Source organism: Lynx canadensis, chromosome B1 (genome assembly GCF_007474595.2).
Source record: "Lynx canadensis isolate LIC74 chromosome B1, mLynCan4.pri.v2, whole genome shotgun sequence".
Taxonomy (NCBI): domain Eukaryota; kingdom Metazoa; phylum Chordata; class Mammalia; order Carnivora; family Felidae; genus Lynx; species Lynx canadensis.
Window position 1 is genome coordinate 144284157 of NC_044306.2, and position 19640 is coordinate 144303796.

Here is a 19640-nt window from a genome sequence, read left to right on the forward strand (position 1 = left end):
TTTCCTGGAGAGAAGGGAACATCATCAAATGGATGGGATAAGCAGAGTTACGCTGGCCTCCCTAAGTGACCAGCAGGCCAACCCAGCTCAGCCTTCAGTGAGTCTTTTCTGTGAGAGCCTCTCTTAAATTCTCAGCAGCTTCCCTTTTTGCAACAAAGGCTTTCTCCCCCCACTCCTAACTGCTTCAAATATGTGTCTGAAGCAAACGTGAAGTAGGAAATGAAATAGGTTGAAACCAAATGAGTCATATTACCTCAGATTTCCCTAGGTTCTACATTCTTCCACTATTTCTCTTAACCTGAGGCATTTATTCTGTCATTTCTAGCTATGGATCTCACTTCCCGTCTGACTTTATACAGTCACTGAGATTTTCATAAGCACAGGTGAAAGCCTGTGTAAATGTTATCACTGCTCCTACAATGAACCATTTTCGTGTATTCAGCAAGTGGGCAATGACTGAGCACCCATTACTCTGAGACGTTGTTCTCTGGTAGGTTTCAAATCAGGAAGGAGCAAATTCAGTGTAGTCTGATGAGAGTTATAGTCCGGGTCAATACAGGGAAGGGTACTGCTCTGGTATCGGGGGTGCAGGTGGTCAGAGCAGGCTTCTTCAAGGTCAGGGCTGAATGGGAAAGAAGAGGCAAGCCAAGAGAGAAGGAAGCAGAGTGTGACGACTGCCCTCCTGTCAGTCTCTCCTCCGTCCATCTTCCTCCACCACCCTGTCCCCCAACTTTTCACTTCCTGGGAGAAGTTTCTGATGTGAATACCTGACTTCGCTGTCCCCTCTCTTCTGAATCTCAGGGAACCGCAGATGAAAGAGCACCCCTCATACGAACCTAACTGTGGCCCGAGTTTGGGGAAGGAACCGTGTGAGCTGTCCTAACCTGGACCACAACGTGAGGAAACTATCCACGTCTTCATGGGCATGGTGCCTGCTGCAGAGAGGAGGGAGGAGACCCCGTGCTGGCAAGCGACGAGAGCATTCCGGCAGGAGGTTAAAGAACAGACTGACATGGTTGGCCATTAGGCTTTATAAAATTGTTTTGTTTTTCATGTGTCTAGCAAGTATTTAATAAACTCTTGTATAGTAATTTTTGTTGTTGTTGGGTGCTGGTAGCTCCAGAATTCTGTGACCACCGTTGTGGTTAAAATATGTCTGCATCACTTGTTAACGTTCCTTGGTCTAACCTTAGTAAGTATGCTTCATTTACCAAACTTTGTGCTCAAAATATATAAATACTATTTTACGTTGTATTCCTCCATTCATTTCACCCCCAAAACAGAAGTAAATACGAGTTCGGAACCCAGGGTAAAATAGCCTCATTCAGTACATCACTAAAATGCATCTAGTTTCCTCTTTTTAAAAAGTTACATAATTATATTTCATATGCTAACCTTCAGTTCATAATTCCTCCAAGAAAGTAATTCAGTCTTTTGACTTTCAAACTGTCTGGGAACCAAGCAGGGAAGGGGTTGGGTGGGGTGAGGTAGGCAGTGGGGCAATAACCCTCAAGTTGATTGATAGTGATAAGCGCCTGTGGATTTTTTACTTGTACTTTTGTGAATCGAGAGAATGCACAAATAATGTTGGTGAGGACAAGTACAGATATTTCATATGGAGTAGAAGGAAATGCTAGTTATGACATTTGTGGGTAGTTTGTTGTTTTTTTTAGTCAGAATGATCTTGATGTGGAAAGGTGCTTCTGGGAGGTATCATCAGTAACTGATTTTTTTCCTCCAGTCATCCTTGCCAAATATGATACTGTATTAATTACAATACTATTGAGTAACTTTGCAAAATTATTTATGAATATGGGAAACCCATTCATCCACAGCCTGAGTTACACATACATTTTGGGAAGTCTGACTGCACTAACAAAACGTTTCTTCTGGGGAAGTTTTCTTGGGAACTTTGAAATTGTTTTTGTAAGTTGTTTTTCTTTCCTCACATTTGGTCCCTTCCAGTGTTCTGTGGGTCATTGTCACTCACTGAATAGAGAAAAATGTGCCCTACACTTCCTGTGACAATCATTTTGCTGACAGAATGAATGATGGTGTTTTAAAATATTGTACAGAAAATGCTTTAAAGAAAGGTCCCTTGGGATCCAGAAGCAGCGTCTTCTCAGAAGACCTTTTGACTTTCAGTGCAACCTAAGTCAGTCAGAGGATAGGAACCGTCGTATGTCACAAAATCCAAGCCCGTTTAAGAGCATTTTCTTTGAGTAGTGAAGTTCAGTATTCATTTTTGATTAAGAAACCTACATAGTTATCCAGCAAAATGCACATAAAATTTCTTAACAACTGAATCATCTTACAGGATTTTCTGTATAAAATTGGATTTCAATGTAAGCAAATGAAGAAAAAAGCCATGGGTTTCACAAATACAGCTTCTGATCCCTGTGTGGAGGTAATAAATCCCATTACTTGCCCCAATTTCCTTCTGTCTACACTAAAGCAACATGTGACATATTCCCTTCTTGAAGGGGCAGTTCATTAAACCTTCAGCTTCTCTATAAATTAAGAAATATTTTGTAAATACTCTAAATCACCAAAATGTAAAAAACTAAATTGAAAATATTGTCAGTAATACCAAATACCTAGATTTTTTAAATTTATCAATATTTAACTATGTAATTGGCACACCTTATTCTTTTATGCACCTACTTATCCACATATAAGCCAGTGTGTATTTATTGGTTCATCTTGTTATCAGGATATAGTCACTTGTGAGGAGGAAATTTTTCAATACTAGGAATGGTAACAGTTGATATACACTTTAAACTGAATCCCACACATGTGGGGAGATCAAACACATATTACTTCCATACGATTCTAATAGTTATTTGGCTTAAAATCACATTTGATATTATCTTTCTGAAAAATCTGTGACAAACCCAGAAACTGCAGTCAAGATTATAGATTGATTAAGAACTTATGTGCCTATTTGGTCTTAGGTTGAAAATAAACTATTACTCATGCTTATTCTCTTGGAGCCATTATCCTGGAAAGGCCTCCAAAGTCTTTGTGATTGTCATAATCCCAGAATGTGTGTGTCCTGTACTATGATACTCACTAGGGAGAAACCAGAGAGAGGTTACCTCACTTCTCTTAGGGAAAATTGGGAATTGAACACAGGACAAGAAATGGGCTTTGCCACTTTTAGCTCAAGGCTTTTCCTACTGGACTTTATTTCCTCATGTTCTAGAATGATCACTGGTCAAGTGGAGCAAGTACTATATGACTAACCCCTATTGGGGTTTTTACCTAAGGGAGACTAGTTGTTTGTTTGTTTTTTTTTTTTTTTTTTTTAATTTAAATTGCTTGAGATAGGAGTTCTACAAAAGGTGACCTTCACACTTGGCCCTCTGGGCATTATTACTAGAATTAATTGCTTGTGGCTATTAAACAGAATACTGACCAGAATGCTCTTCATGTAGCTTAAATAGGTGGTTCATTTCATGTGATTCTTGACATGTTTATTTCTACCCTTAATGCAATGAAGTATTTCACTAATAAAACTGTTTATATGAAATTGCACTGGAAATTGTTATGTCATCAGATGACCAGTTGTCTCTGGAGTTTCATTTGTTGTTTTTTGTGTTGTTGTTGTTGTTGTTTTTAATTTTAGAGAGAGATCGCGGCGGGGAGAGGGTCAGAGGGAGAGAGAGAATCCCAAGCAGGCTCCACTCTTAGCGTGGAGCCTGATTCAGGGCTCCATCCCATGACCTTGGGATTGTGACCTGAGTCAGAATCAAGAGTCAGACACTCAGTTGACTGAGCCACTCATGTGCCCCTGGAGTTTCATTTGAAAGATGCTTTTTTCCCTCTTGACAAATGCAGGCCTGAGTCTCACCTCTTGGGCCACTTATGATGTCCATTCCGTTGTGGTGGACAGTTCTAGGCAGCCTGACAAGTCGCACTTGAAGGGAGTCCCACAATGTGCTCCTCTGCCCCAGGGCTTTCTCCAGAGTCCTGGAAGCCCCTCAGGAGCACTGGGGGGTTAATAGGTCCAGGTATTGATCCTCAACTAAAGGTAGGAGTCAGCTGATAAATGCTCCAGTCCTCAGAGGGACAGTTCTCAGACTCATTCTAGGTAGTTCCTCAACTAGGATTGCCCACAGTAGGAACTCCTTCCCATTATTGTTTCTTCCTTCCCTGTGTCACTCCTCCCATCCCCTCACTGCTACTTTTTCCCAAGTAACCCACCTGTGCTAACATTCTTCTTATTCAGGCCCGCTTCCAGGTAAACACAAACTGAAGGCATACAAGTCCATCCAGAAGGGCCCAGCAGGGTCAGAGAGCTATGGGAGGGGTCCTGGACCTTTGTTTCTATAGACATTTGTCCTAAAATGATTAGCCCCCAAATTTAGACTACCTTTAAAACCTTTCCCATCCCAGTAATATTGCGTCTTATTTCTGAAATCAGAGCAAATCCATTTCAGCCATCACATATCTAGCTCAGTGTTACAAATGTCATTATGTATTGAGGACACTTGATCACTAGCATATATGCTTTCAAGGAATCCCAAATCTAAAACAGTATGGAGTTTCCTCAAAAAATTAAAAATAGAACTACCCTACCACCCAGCAATTGCACTACTAGGTATTTATCAAAAGGATACAGGAGTGCTGATTTTAAGGGGCAAATGCACCCCAATGTTTATAGCAGCGCTATCAACAATAGCCAAATTATGGAAAGATCCCAAATGTCCGTCAACTGATGAATGGATAAAGAAGATGTGATATATATATGCAATGGAGTGTTACTTGGCAATCAAAAAGAATGAAATCTTGCCATTTGCAACAACGTGGATGGGATTAGAGTGTGTTATGTTAAGCAAAATAAGTCAGAGAGATAAATATATGATTTCGCTCATATGTGGAATTTAAGAAACAATGAACATAAGGAAAGGGAAGCAAAAATAAGATAAAAACAGAGATGGAGACAAACCATGTCTCTCAAATACAGAGAACAAACTGAGGGTTGCTGGAGGGGAGATGGGTGGAGGGATGGGCTAAATGGGTGATGGGCATTAAGGAGGACACTTGTTTGGATGAGCACTGGGTGTTATATGTAAGTGATGAATCACTAAATTCTATTCCTGAAAACATTATTACACTACATGTTAATTAACTTGGATTTAAGTTTTAAAAAAAAAAAAGGAATCCCAAATCTGATTTTTGCTGGCTTATGTCATAAGGGGAGTTCTGTGTATCTATTTCTGCTTGCTCAAAGGTATATAGAGACATCTGGAACTCTGCAACATACCAAGCCTAATTATTTCAAATCAAGGAGTAAGAGAGATTCAGAAAATATATTTAAAAGAATGCTAATAAGGGTGACATGTGTTACCAGGTATTAAAACATATACACACCCATGAACAATAATTAATAACGTGTGGTAGAGAACACAAGAAACATGGATACACATTTATCACAAGATGAAGGCCCCATTTCCAATAATAACTATAGTCTTTCATTTATTCAACTAATATATTTATTTTTTAACCTTTATGGAGGTATAATTTTCATGCCATAAAATTTTAAATGTAAAACACAATGATTTTTAGTAAATTTACTGAGTCATGTAGTTTTAGAACATGACTACCTCACTAAAATCCCTCTGTTCCCACCTGCAGCCCTAAGCAACTGCTAACCTACATTCTGTCCCTATAGATCTGCCTTTTCTGGGCTTCTCATAGAAGTTAAAGTGGGGTGCCTGGGTGGCTCAATCAGTTAAATGTCTGACTCTAATCAAGAGTCAGCTCGAGTCATGATGACTGAGCCCCAAGTTGAGCTTTGTGCTGGGATTTTGTGGAGCCTGCTTGGGATTTTCTCTCTCCCTCTCTACCCCTCCCCCACTCACGCACGTGTGCACTCTCTCTCAAAAGAAATAACTATTTGGAAAAAAAAAATCATACGGTGTGTGGTCTTTAGGGCCTGGCTTCTTTATACATTATACTTTAAAATAATGCATTCAGGGCACCTAGGTGGCTCAGTTGGTTGTATCCAACTCTTGATTTCGGCTCAGGTCATGATCCCAGGATCGTGGGATTGGTCCTGCTCTGCTCAGCAGAAAGCCTGCTTGAAATTCTCTCTCTCTCTCTCTCTCTCTCTCTGCCCCTCTCTGCCATTCATGCTCTCTCTCTAAACTAGAATAGAATAGAAAATAAAATGAAAAAAATAAAATAAAATAAAATAATAAAATAAAATAAATGTATTTTTTATTGGGCAGCCACTTTATGCCGGGCACTATAAACTAGGCTATTGGTAATCACAAAGAGATATCTGGATCTTAGAGTCTAGTGGGGGGGGAGAAGCAACCAAATAATTATAAGTGTAAAATTTCAACTAAGTTTCATGATGCTCTAGAACACGGCTTAGAGTCACAGGAAGGTTTCCCTAAGGAAGTAACATCTGACTGAGACTGACGAATAGGTGTTAATTAGGCAAAGGAAGCATTTAGGCGTTTCAGATAGAAGAAGGAGGTCATGCCCAGCAGCAGGAAGGAACATGTTTACAAATGACTAAGAAGATGTTTGCTTGGAGCTCAGAGAAGGAAGAACAGTAGGAGATAAGGTTGGAGAGAAAGGCAGGGGCCAGATCAACTTGGATCTTATTAAGCCATGTAAAAAATTTTGGTTTATTTTAAGACCCACAGGAAGCCACTGAAGTATTATAAATTGGATTGAGGGGGTGGGGGAGACATGGGAGACATGGCAGTTTTGTTTAGAAAGACCTATTCTAGCTGCAGGGTGAATAAATTGGAAGAGTCTATGTGGATGCAGGGAGGTCAGTTAGGCAGTTGCTGTATCAGGTGGGTCCCTTTGGGGTCTCCATTGGTATGCAGGATGGATATTGTCTGGGTGTTGTGCACCAGCCTCCAGGGTGAATTCCACAAAGCTGCATAGCAGGGGCTAAATAATGGGCTTTATTGGGGAAAATAAAAATGTATAGGGCCAGGACAGCAAGAAAAAAGGCAAAACCCCTCAATCCTCCTGTCATCCCACGGAGAGGCAAGCCAAGGGCCAGAGTACCGTTTGGTCTCAGTACGGAGCACATATCTGCCTTCTAGTCCCTCTTTTTATGGGGCAAGCGTGAAGAAGCAGTCTTGTCAATGGAGGAATGTACAAGCCACTGAGCAACAGACAGTTTGGATTTGGGGTGAATGCTTTGTAGAAATTGTCTGGGAATGTCAGCTGCCCATGTAATGTCACCATCTCCACTGCTAGGGTAAAGAAGACACTGTTTCCATGGGACTCGAGTTTGGGAGCAGTCCCTTTCCCCAGGAGAAGGGGGAAGTCGTAGCCACGCCAGCCTGTTCACCAGGCAACCCAGAATAAGGTCATAGTATAATAGCCCTGCTCGCTGTACTGCAGGGGCCACTGCAGTGTCTAGGTAGGGGTTGGCAAACCTTTTCTGTAAAGGGCCAGATGAAAAATAGTTTTGGCTTTGCAAGCCTCTCTTGTCCCAACCACTCAATTCTGCTCTTGTATCATAAAAGCAGTCATAGACAACATGTAAACAAATGGACGTGTCTGTGTTCCAGTAAAACTCTATTTATGGGGCGACTTGGGTGGCTCAGCTGGTTTAGTGTCCAACTCTTGATTTTGGCTCAGTTCATGATTCCAGGGTCATGAGATCGAGCCCTGTGTCAGAGTCCATGCTGAGCATGAAGCCTGCTTGGGATTATCCCCCTCTCTCTCTCCCCCCGGTCAATCTCCCCCCTTTGTGTGCTCTCTCTCTAAAAAACAACACCCCCCTCCAAAACTGTATTTACACAAAAAAGTTGACAGTGCACAATTTGGCCATCATTTGCTAATCCCTGGCCTAGGCAAAAGATCATGGTAATTTTTTTTTTTTATTATTATTTTTTTTCAACATTTATTTATTTTTGGGACAGAGAGAGGCAGAGCATGAACGGGGGAGGGGCAGAGAGAGAGAGGGAGACACGGAATCGGAAACAGGCTCCAGGCTCTGAGCCATCAGCCCAGAACCCGACGCGGGGCTCGAACCCACGGACCACGAGATCGTGACCTGGCTGAAGTCGGACGCTTAACCGACTGCACCACCCAGGCGCCCCAGATCATGGTAATTTGAATCAGGGAGATGGCAGCGGAGACAAAGTATTTTAGAAATGTTTAAAGATAAAATATGTAGGACTTGGAGAATATGGGAAAGGCAAGGAACAGGGACATGTCAAGGAACTCATTCATCCATTCTACAGTATTGACTAAGGTCTGTGGGGATGGGGGGAGGCATTCTGCTAGCATTCGGGATACAACCAGTAAAAAAAAAAAAAAAAGTTCCCTGCCCTCATTTAGCTTATATTAAATAGGGGAATCAATAAATAGGTGGTGGTAATTACTAAGAATATTTAAGTAGCCATAGTGACAGGAGTTGAATGTGCTAGTTTAGAAAGGGTGGTCAGGGAAGGCTTCTTATGGAAGAAATACTCACCCATTGTTTTCCATCCCTGATCCTTCTCCCCTTCCATCCGTTATTTCTGTGATTTCACTCTGCTGGTTTCTCCTAGCTCTCTGGCCAAGCTCTCTCAGGCTCCCTTGAAGGCTGTTTGCTTTCTTTTTTTCTTTTTCTTTTCTTTTCTCTTTTCTTTTCTTTTCTTTCTTTTGTGTTTATTTATTTATTTGAAAGAAGAGAGAGTACAAGCAAGGGAGGGACAGAGAGAGAGGGAGAGAGAGAATCCCAAGCAGGCTCTGCACTGCCATCACGCTGTACATGGGGCTGGATCTCACGACCATGAGATCATGACCTGAGCTGCAATCAAGAGTCATACGCTGAAACGACTGAGTCACCCAGGCACCCCTGCTCCGTGCTTGATACTGTGCTCAGCTGCAACGTCTTCTCACTTGATACTCTTCCTGACAATTCCAGCAACTCCCTGACTTCAGGCACGACCCAAACACAGGTCTCTGTTCAACCTCAGTTGCACACACCAAACACGTGCTGGATGTCCTCAGCCACTGACCTCAAGTCTGGAAAGTTAAGAAAGGAATACATTTTTTCTTGTCTTCGTTCCAAATTCCCATCACAATCTACCCAGTTGTACAAGTCAGAAACCAGGGACTCTTGCTAGACTCCTCCTATCCCTTCCCTCCACATCCCATCAGTCAAGTCCATCTGCTGCCATCTCCCTTCCTGCTGTCCTCCTCCCTGTATCAGCACTCTCACTGGAACACATGCGATTACCACTAATACCAAGATTTAATTTTTTGAATAGGTAACACATTTATATTCTCAAGCGAAAAAGGGCTTTATGGGATAAGTCCTCCACCCATCTCCCAGACACCCAGTTCATCTTCCCAGAGGCAAATAATGTTATTCACTTGCTTATATATATCTTTCCAGGAATATTTTATACAAAAATGTGTATTTCTACATTCCAACCCTTTTTTGTCATCTAAATTGTAGCACAGCATAGACAGTGTTCTAATTGTTTTTCATGTAATTTATCTTTTAGATCTATCTTTTCAGTACATAAAGAGCTTTACTGTTCCCATTTCAGGTCTGAATAGCATTCCTTTTCATAAATGCAACTATTTAAGCAAACCCATTTGTTTCCAATCACTTGTTATACCTTGTATTTCATAACTTTGCCTAATCATTTATAAGATAAATTCTTAGAAGTAGCATTGCTATGTCCAAGGATTTCCAATTTTGATAGACACAACGGCTTGTTATTGTTTTTCTTTTAACAGGTATACAAGCACATGAATTTCAGAATCAAATAATTCTCTCGGGTTTATTAAAAAAAAAAAAAGGAAATAGACATCATTCTCAAAGGCACCTCTGTTAGGTTTTTTGTTTTGTTTTTAATTTACCTCCATGACTAGGTAACAAGCTGCTTCAGTAATTTTCATGAGTTTTAGCATTATGCATTGACCCTACACTACGGAGATGAGGATTTGGCCTACCTATCCAGTACTCATTACACAGTCGCATTCATCCCCACGCACATCTTTTTTTTTTTTTTTTTTTTTTTTTTTTTTTTTTGAGCGACAGTGCCCGGCGCGCCTGTGAAAAGGGGAGGGGCAGAGAGTGGAGTACAGAGGCCCCGAAGCGGTCTCTGCGCACCCATCAGAGAGCCCAATGCGGAGCCCGAACTCACGAACCCAACTGCTTGTTAACGCACACCTTCTCCAAGCCTTTAAGGGCTTTCAGGCGCCAAGCAGCCGCTAATTTGCCAGCATTTCCTCTCAGTTGTGACGCTCCACGCCACGTGAGGCCGCTAAGCCCCCGGAAGCTGGCGGGCCGGGGGGCGTTCCCCCTCCAATCCCCGCCTCCTGCGCCTTGCCTGCGCTCCGGTCTCTTTGGCTGGGCCAGAAAAGAGGCGGGACTCCGTTATCCGAGGGCAGTTTCCCGCCGGACCGAAAAGCCGAGAGCACCTAGTGTCGCGGGAGCAGTGCTTTGGTCCCCTGCTCCCGCGACATGGCCTTCAACTTTGGGGCTCCCTCGGGCACCTCTGGCACCGCTGCAGCCACCGCGGCCCCCGCGGGTAAGTGATCCTCCCAGACCTTCTCCCGGGGAGAAAGGGAGGCCTCTGGTCAGCCCCCTCGGTCCGAGACTCTCCAGTCCGGCGAACCTGGGGTCTCTTGGCCACTTGGAGACTTTAGGTGCCTGGGAAAAGGGCGGGCTGCGGCAGAGCGGGCCCAGGCGGCTCCTGAGGAGGCCGCTACGGAACTTGAGGCCCAGCCTGTGGCTCCCACGCCGTGCGTGGATCCCTGCAGTGCCCTGTCCTCCTAGGGTTCGCTTCCCGCCGCCGGCGAGTCGGACTCGGAGAGACTGGAGGGCGGCTCCTCTTTCCCATTGCCGGAGACCCGCCCTGCCCTCCCCACCTCAGCCTCCCGGACCCGCGGGAATCCCTGCTTAGCTCCCGCTGCTGGGCTTGGTGAGGATAGGGCTAGGGACCCCGGGGCGGTGCCCTGCGGCTCCTTTGGTCCTGACCCCTTTGGTCCTTGCTGCGGGACTTCACGCTCCTGCTCCTTCCTCCTGTCCCCACCTCCTCCGCTTTCTTAACTCGTTTGGAGCTAAGTCAAGGTTTGTCTTTGCTCACTTCTGTGAAACCTGCTGACTCTTCTAATCCTCTTGCTTTCTTTTCTTTTTCTTCTTTCCCATTTTAAAATTTTGTTTCTTTGCCTACACGCCTATCAGGATTTGGTGGGCTTGAGACTGCCAACTCCACCGCCAGTGGGTTTAATTTTGGGGGTTTCGGATTAACTGCTAATCCTGCAGTGAACTTTAATATTGGCAATTTCGGTGTTTCTACTACCTCGGCGACTCCGTTCAATTTTGGTAACAGTCTGGCAAGTGCAGGTAGATACTGCGGGTCGTATGTGTAACGAATGTTGGGAGCCGGAGTCCAAGAATATTTTGTGGTTCCTAGTTTGGGAAAGAACACTGGCTTGCCTAATGAGGAAAGGAAATTCACTTTCTAGTGTGGAATCAAAAACATTTGTATCCAGTTTTGACTGCCTTAAAAGATTCGGTTTTAGGAAGTCTTGCAAGTTATAATGTTCCTTTTTTAAGCTTGCATTTAATTAAACAGAATATACCTTCCAAGTGATGAAAATTTCGAATGGATTATTATTTTGAGTAGATTATGTTTTCCAAATTATTACGTATCTCTTCCAAAATAAAAGCTCAGCAGTCAGGCTCGTTTTTCTGGGATTCTTGGACTCCTGCAGTCATTTTTTTTTTTTTCATTTTTCCTGCATCTTTCATTGGAATTTCATTTGATTGTCCTTGTGTTTCCCAAGAGAAACAAGTCTTATACGAACAGCAGTAACTTGCCTTGTTTTTTATGGTGTGTAACAACAATAATGTATTTCTTTGGTCAACTCCAGATTAGGACACATTTCTATAAGATTTGTAGTTATGGAAAGAGCCCCCAATTTTTTACTGGATGTTTTGAGAAATGATCAGAGCAATTTATTGTCAAGTAGCATTCAGTTCAAGTAGGTAGGCTAGACATATTTGCATTCAAAGAGATAATTAGGAAGATTTTAGTGTCTATGTGGATTGAAGCTCCTTGGAAATTAGCAAAACACAAACTATAATGTGTGTATATGTGTATATAAATTTAAAATAGGTCTATGTGTCCTTTACATACAGTCACCCTATAGAATAGTCTTGTTCCTCTGCTGCTCGTATATGAATTTCTTGTCCATATTCTCTTACATTATGCCACTTATGCCCGTGCCAATTATATGCATTTGGTAAACATTATTATTTATTCTCTAAAATTTACTTGGGAAGTCTGGTGTTTGTGCAGTATTTGTTAGCACAGTGCGAAAATCATCTTGGCATCTGGTTTGAAACCTTTTGAAGAATACTTGAAACCTTGAATTCCAAAGATAAAATAATCCATTATTAAATGATCATGTATCACTGCCATTTGGTATGTTTACTTTTCCCTGTTTGCTTAAAATTGGCACTGGGTAAAACAGCAATATTATTTTGAAATTTGTGTTTCTGAACAAAGCCACCCAGCTTGTAATTCAACAACAGTAAATAAACTTGTTGGTATTTGCTTGATTTCATGTTCATTTGGAGTTACCACTGTTAAGTGTTGAGTTGTGATAATATAACTGTATTTTAACTATATATATGTTCATTAACTGAATCTTCAGCAAAGGGATAGAAACCCTTGTTTATTTTGTATCTTTGCAGATCCACTATTACGAATAAACATTTTTGGTATTATGAAACATGATAAGATGCTAATATTTTTATTGTGTAGCCAATCCAGAATATATCATAGTTTTTCTATGGAAGTGAAGAATAATGAAAAAGATTGAGAACAGTGTTCTGTACTTTAGGTGATTTTTATCAAAATGTTTATAGTTTGCAATACTACAGTAGAACCTACCTGGTTATGGCTGCAACATGCAGTCTATTTGTGAGTAATTTTCCAAATTAAAATTATATGATATCAAAAGGGTTGGGTTTTTTCCTTGTATCTTTTATATAACATGAATCCCTGTCTCTTATACTAGAAATATATGAGATTAAAAATTAGAATTCCAGAAAACCTGTGGCATAACTCCGAGATCACTAATGGTTCAAATATTTTTCTTAAAAGTCTTTTTGGTATCACCTTGGTAATCAGGGAAAGACTGACAATAAGGGAAAAAACATAAAACAATTTTAGCTCGTCTGTATTCCATTCCATCCATATGTCAAGTTACATATGGTTAAGATTAGTTTCATCTCTAAACTTAAATCTAAAAATGAAATTTGTAGATCTGTTAGTTGCCAACTTGGTCCAGAGGGCTGTGCTAGTTCTCTCTTTCCTAGTTTTTCCCCCTTCACTCTTCCTTCAAGAAACACATTCTTGTTGTAGGGAGGTCAGTATGTTTCCTTGGGAAAGTTGGTAAATTTTCATGAAGACTAAGTAGAAAGGAAGCTAAAATAGAACCTAAGTTAATTCACCAAAGCCAAAGTTTCAAACTGGCACCACAGTCTGCTAATACGATTTGTTTAGCACGCTACTTTAAAAATATTTGAATTCGTTCTAAAAAATTAATTAGTTAATTAGGGTCTAAAATTCTGTAAATTTCACAGAGAAAATCTAGATCTTCGGGTTTTGGGGTGGGGGGGAAATGGGAATAAACAACATTACTACCTTTCTCCTGTGGCAGTATTCTGCTTGAATTTAGAAACTGCTTCCATTTTTAAAAACTGTTCACATTGAACAGTTCTACCAGTCAGTAAACACCTGGTCTATTTCACTTATTAATGTTATCAGCCTAAATCTTACAGGCATTTGAATTTGCAACTCCTGCTCTAAAAGTATATACATAGTCATTTTAGAGTTTGTTAAGCATGCTAGTAGGCTTAACATGTTTTCTCAGCTGTGACTTAAGGGTATGTTGAAGAGTATGTATTGCATTGTGCTATTTCTGTTTTAAATACTTAGTCACTTCTTGCAACATTTGACTTCTTGATTAGTAGTATAGTTTTTTAAAAATTGAAGTTGAAAGTAGAGGAAGGAAAAATTAGATCAATAGATTTTGTCTCTATATGTGGCAACGACATAAAATAATTTGAAAAATAAATGTATGTAATATAAAAGATTCTGTCTGTTTTATTTATCCTTTTTTAATTAGTTGGGTTTGGAGGATTTGGGACAACATCTACAACAGCTGGTTCTGCATTCAGCTTTTCTGCTCCAGCTAACACAGGCACTACTGGTAAGAGGACATCGTACGCCATTTGTAGAAATGAATGAGCTAGAGCTTGTTTTTTTGGTTAACTTATGCAATTTTAATTGTTCCTTTAAAGGACTCTTCGGTGGTACTCAGAACAAAGGGTTTGGATTTGGTACTGGTTTTGGCACAACAACTGGAAGTAGTACTGGTTTAGGTACTGGTTTGGGAACTGGACTGGGATTTGGAGGATTTAATACACAGCAGCAGCAACAGCAAACTAGTAAGTATAAGGGGCCTTTATCTTACTTTATATGACTTTATATATAAAACTGTAAGATATAGCTGACATCGAGTGCACTGTTCAAAACACTTTAATGATACCTTTTTTTTTTTTTTTGAAAATTTATCAGTATGTTCCATAAGATTCCAAAAGCTGCTTCTCATGTCAATATATAATAGCAACTGGGGAGAAGACTGATTAGCAGGATGAGGATTATAAAACTTCTGTGTTTAGTAACAGTCTATGTACGTTTTTGTTGCTAAAAGTAACACAAAAGTAAATCTGCATAAAAGTACAGCTTAATGAATTGTATATATAATAAGGTGAACACCCTTGGAACCAGTACCTAAGTCAGGAGGTGGCCCCTGGCCAACCACTTGAGAAGCCCTCTACATTGCCCTCCCAGTCATTTCCCAATCAGAGGAACTATAGTCCTGTCTTTCATGGTGATCTGTTCTTTACTTTTCTTTACAGTTTTGTCACGTAAGTGTGTAAACAGTATTGTTTAGTTTTATGTGTCTTAAATCTGTGTAAGTTCCCCTGTTAGCCCTCCCCCCTTTTTTTTCTTTTTCCTATTTGTTAAATCAAACCATTTTTCCTGTAGAGTTTTTCAAGTCAGGACTCTACTGGATTGCATTCCTGTGGTATAGTTTAACATATTTCGTTGTTTTCTGTGTTTTTTGTAAATTGGGTTGGATATAGGCACTTATGTATGTTGATAGTTGTTTTTTGTTTGGTTTCAAGACTGCTTTATGGATAGTGTTGTATTCCTTTTTTTTAATGTTTATTTGTTTCAAGAGAGAGAGTGAGCAGGTGATGGCCAGAGAGAGATAGAGAATCCCAAGCAGGCTCCACACTGTCAGTGTGTAGGGCTCGATCCCACAACCATGAGATCATGACCTGAGAAAAACCAACAGTTGGATGCTTAAACCGACTGAGCCACCCAGGCACTCCAGTAGTGTTGTATACTTTATCAAGAGGTATATAATGTCTCTCTTTTTCATTGTATAAGCAGCAGCCATCCGTTAATTCATTAGGGGTTGCAAAATGGTATTTATTCCAACCCTATGATTCCTTTTCCGTGTATTTGTTGGAATACTTTAATAACAAGAAACTTTATCCACTATTTGGTTCATCCTTTCCCATATTTATTATTAGTTTTCAAAATAAAGAGTTGGTTCCCTATCATTCTCTAAAGGAAACCAATTAATTTTTCTTATAATGTTAGGAACTTAAATATTTCAGCTACCGATATTTGTATTTTTTTTTTTCAACGTTTATTTATTTTGGGGACAGAGAGAGACAGAGCATGAATGGGGGAGGGGCAGAGAGAGAGGGAGACACAGAATCGGAAACAGGCTCCAGGCTCTGAGCCATCAGCCCAGAGCCTGACGAGGGGCTTGAACTCACGGACCGCGAGATCGTGACCTGGCTGAAGTCGGACGCTTAACCGACTGCGCCACCCAGGCACCCCCGATATTTGTATTTTTTAATCTGTTGCAGTTATTATCCTTATTGATGCTTAAATGTTGCATCTTTGGCCAAAGATGCAAGCCTCTTCAGACTGGCTCTCAAGTCCTTTGACACAACGTAGAATTAGTCTTTTATTTATTTGTTTTTTAAAGTTTATTTATTTATTTTGAGAGAGAATGGTGAGGAGGGGCAGAGAGAGGGAGAGACAGTGAGAATCCCAAGCAGGCTCTCCACTGTCAGCACAGAGCCCAATGCGGGGCTTGAACCCATGAACCATGGATCATGACCCGACCCAAAATCAAGAGTCGGATGCTTAACCAACTGAGCCACCCACGCGTCCCTAGACTTGGTTTTTGATAGCTTCCTTACTATCTGGTATGGCAGTGTGTTCCAGGGTTCTCTTGTATGGGCTAATTTATTTAATTCTCATGAGAATCCTATGAAATGGTACTCGTGGTATTTCCATTTTATAGGTGAAGAGGGATTGTGACTTTTCCATATACCTCCCAGGAAGTAGTATAGAAACATGAATGCGAGTTTTTTTGACTTCCTACGTAATGCTCTTTTCACTTTTCCAGTCTTCTACCTCTTAAATCACTTTTGCTTCACTTTTCTTAGGTAACTTGATTGATTGGCTAAAATTCATCCTACTAAAGTTATTCAAGATTAGTAGTTATTAAACATAAATTTAAGGAATTGTGTAGCCAAAAGGACGAAGATAATAATAGTCTCAGAATTCTTTCTAGTATTCTAATCATTCCTCTTTTCTGTTATCTTCCTGCAAAAATAGAAAGTTTGTTGGAAATCCAGGTACTTTGGAAGAAGAAAGGGAAAGTGAAGTTCTTTTGAAATTTTCTTTAAAATAATATCTCTCCAACTATCCGTTACTGTAGTTAAACTTGCTTTGGTTAGGAAAAATGGGAAGTTGAATTTGGTGCTATTCATTTGTATAATGAAAGGGGCTTATTCAGTTATGTAGCAGCCACTTACTGACTGTATGTTTGTATGTCAGGCATCGGGTATATAAGGTTGAAAGCCACAGTCCCTGCTTATAGTCTACAGGGAGGTAGAATAACGAACATTTAATTAGAGTAATAAACTCCAAGTTATAAAAAATACACATATGTTTGAAAGCACTAAAACAGACCCCTATAAGGTACTATGGAATACAGAGGAAGAGCTGAGTCTTGAAAGAATTAGTTGGATAAAGTCAGGAAAGGGTATTCCATGTAGAGGGGTAACTGACAGAAGCATCAGTGTATGGCATAGCATGATGAATTTGGGACCTGCTGTAAGGAGTTTTGAGCTTTATCTGCGAAGATTATGGAGCTGTTGCCTTACTTTTCAAACCCCCGCTTGTATGAGGTGCTTGCTGTCTGGCTGTTCCATCTGAGATGTGTTTAATTTCAGTTACCTGCTGACTTCCTGGACAGTACCTCTTATTCAATGAAAACTTCGGCAACTGGCTCTCAGTTTTGCTTTTCTTTTCAACTTCTGTCTGGGTTATTTAAACATCACATGGCTATATACTGAGATAGCCATGCCATCTAACTTTTATTCCAGAGACTTCTTCATTTCACTTAAACCATAATTTTTACCCTGGACCTTGGCAACATCTGAAAATGTTCAGAATCACTAATGTGAACATCCCACAACCTATTCTTTTAGCCTGCCTTTTTAACTACTTCCAGTGTAGCTATTCCTAGACCTCATTAGGACCTTTAGACAGTGACATTTTCATTTAGACCATTTTCTATTCTTCCATCAGCTTCTTGTCTATGCTCTCTAATTAGCTTAGATTCCATAGCCTGCCATTTCAGTCACTGATTGTCAGTATGCTAAACTTCTTCGTCATTGTATTATGTGCCTGAGTGGGAAAAAAATCCAAGCTGGTGTAAGCCCAACTGTCTGTCTAGATACTGCTTGAGAAAATCACATAATACAAAGGAATAAATAGTATCTCTAAATTCTTTTTTTTTTCAACGTTTATTTATTTTTTTGGGGACAGAGAGAGACAGAGCATGAACGGGGGAGGGGCAAAGAGAGAGGGAGACACAGAATCGGAAACAGGCTCCAGGCTCTGAGCCATCAGCCCAGAGCCTGACGCGGGGCTCGAACTCACTGACCGTGAGATCGTGACCTGGCTGAAGTCGGACGCTTAACCGACTGCGCCACTCAGGCGCCCCTAAATTCTTTTTTTTTTTTTAAACATGTTATTTTACTTTTTGAGAAACAGAGAGACCATGAGCAAGGAAGGGACAGAGAAAGAGGGAGACACAGAATCCAAAGCAGGCTCTAGGCTATAAGCTGTCAGCACAGAGCCCGATGTGGGACTTGAACCCATGAACGCAAGTTTGTGACCTGAGCTGAAGTCGGACGCTCAATCGACTGAGCCGCCCAGGCTCCCCGTTAATTTTTTTTTTTTAATGTTTGTTTATTTTTGAGAGAAAGAGAGCGCAAGCAGGAGAGGGGCAGAGAGAGGAGATACAGAATCCCAAAGCAGGCTCCAGGCTCTGAGCTGTCAGCATACAGCCCAATGTGGGACTAGAACTCGGGAACCATGAGATCATGATCTCTGCTGAAGTTGGACACTTAACCGACTGAGCCACCCAGGCGCCCCGGTACCACTAAATTCCTAATCGCTGACCTAAGTTGGGGTCTCAGCACTGCCTGGTAATTCTACAAAGTTTCTATTTTGTTTTTATGTTTATTTATTTTGAGACAGAGAGAGCACACACGCAAGCAGGGGAAAGGCTAAGAGAGTCTGAGGCAGGCTCTGCATTGACAGCACAGAGCCCAACATGGAGCTCATCTCATCAACTATGAGAGCATGACCTGAACCGAAATCCAGAGTCCAACATTAACCAACTGAGCCACTGACGTGCCCCAGATTGCTGAAGTATTTTAAAGCAAATCCCAATACGTCCCCTCACTGTCATTTTACTATGCTTCTCTCTTTAAAAATATGGGCATCACTCCAACTTGCTATTAATAATTCCTTGGTATCCTCTAATACCTAGTTCTTAATCACATTTCCATTTATGTTTCATTGAAGTTTTCTTCAGCTGGTTTACTCAAATAGTGATCCAAACAAGGTCTCCACATTTATTTTCTTGTTGTGTCTCAAGTTTCTTTTTAGTATAGAGTGTTCCCTTGCTCCTTTTTACCCCCTTCATGAATTGTTGGAGAAAGTGGGCCACTTGTCCTATGAAATGTCCCCCTTTCTAGATTTGTATCCTTGTAGTATCATTTAACTTTATCCCCCACTTTTCTGGTTAATGAAGTTAGCTTTAGGTACTTTATATTCAAGTTTGACTTTTTGGCACAGATACTTTGCCAGTTGTGCTACGTGCTTCATACTATATCACATTGAAAGTTTTTTCCCTCTTTTGGTGATGCTAAGATTGATCTTTGGGTTCAGGTGGTGACAGCCAATCTGTCTTGTAAAGTTCCTCATCAGTCTTTAACCTAATGGTTTCATTCATTGATGATCATTGCCTCAGTCAGTTATTTTATTAGGAGTTGCAAAATGGTGATCTCCCATTTCTGCCCTCCCTTCCACACTAAAATTCTTCTGTGAAACAAAGGTTTTCTCCCCCCAGGTGACTGTTTGGTCACCCTGAAATAGAATTTGTATAGGAAGAGTAGGCTAAAAATTTTTTCTTTAATTTTTTTTATTTTAGAGAGAGAATGCGAGCGGAGGGGAAGGGCAGAG

The 19640-nt window shown here is 40.9% G+C and overlaps 2 protein-coding genes across 2 annotated transcripts in view; both read left to right on the forward strand.

Moving 5' to 3' along the window:
* The window catches only part of SCARB2 (scavenger receptor class B member 2), a 76545-nt gene extending 73008 nt beyond the window's left edge, over positions 1-3537 (forward strand). Inside the window, exon 12 of the mRNA XM_030313647.1 lies at positions 802-3537. Coding sequence (XP_030169507.1) covers positions 802-840 — 39 coding nt within the window. The 3' untranslated portion in view covers positions 841-3537. The remainder of the gene's footprint in view (positions 1-801) is intronic.
* Positions 3538-10388: 6851 nt separating this feature from the next.
* Positions 10389-19640, forward strand: part of NUP54 (nucleoporin 54) — a 32316-nt gene continuing 23064 nt past the window's right edge. Inside the window, 3 exon segments of the mRNA XM_030313649.1 lie at positions 10389-10517; positions 14131-14214; positions 14306-14452. Coding sequence (XP_030169509.1) covers positions 10451-10517; positions 14131-14214; positions 14306-14452 — 298 coding nt within the window. The 5' untranslated portion in view covers positions 10389-10450.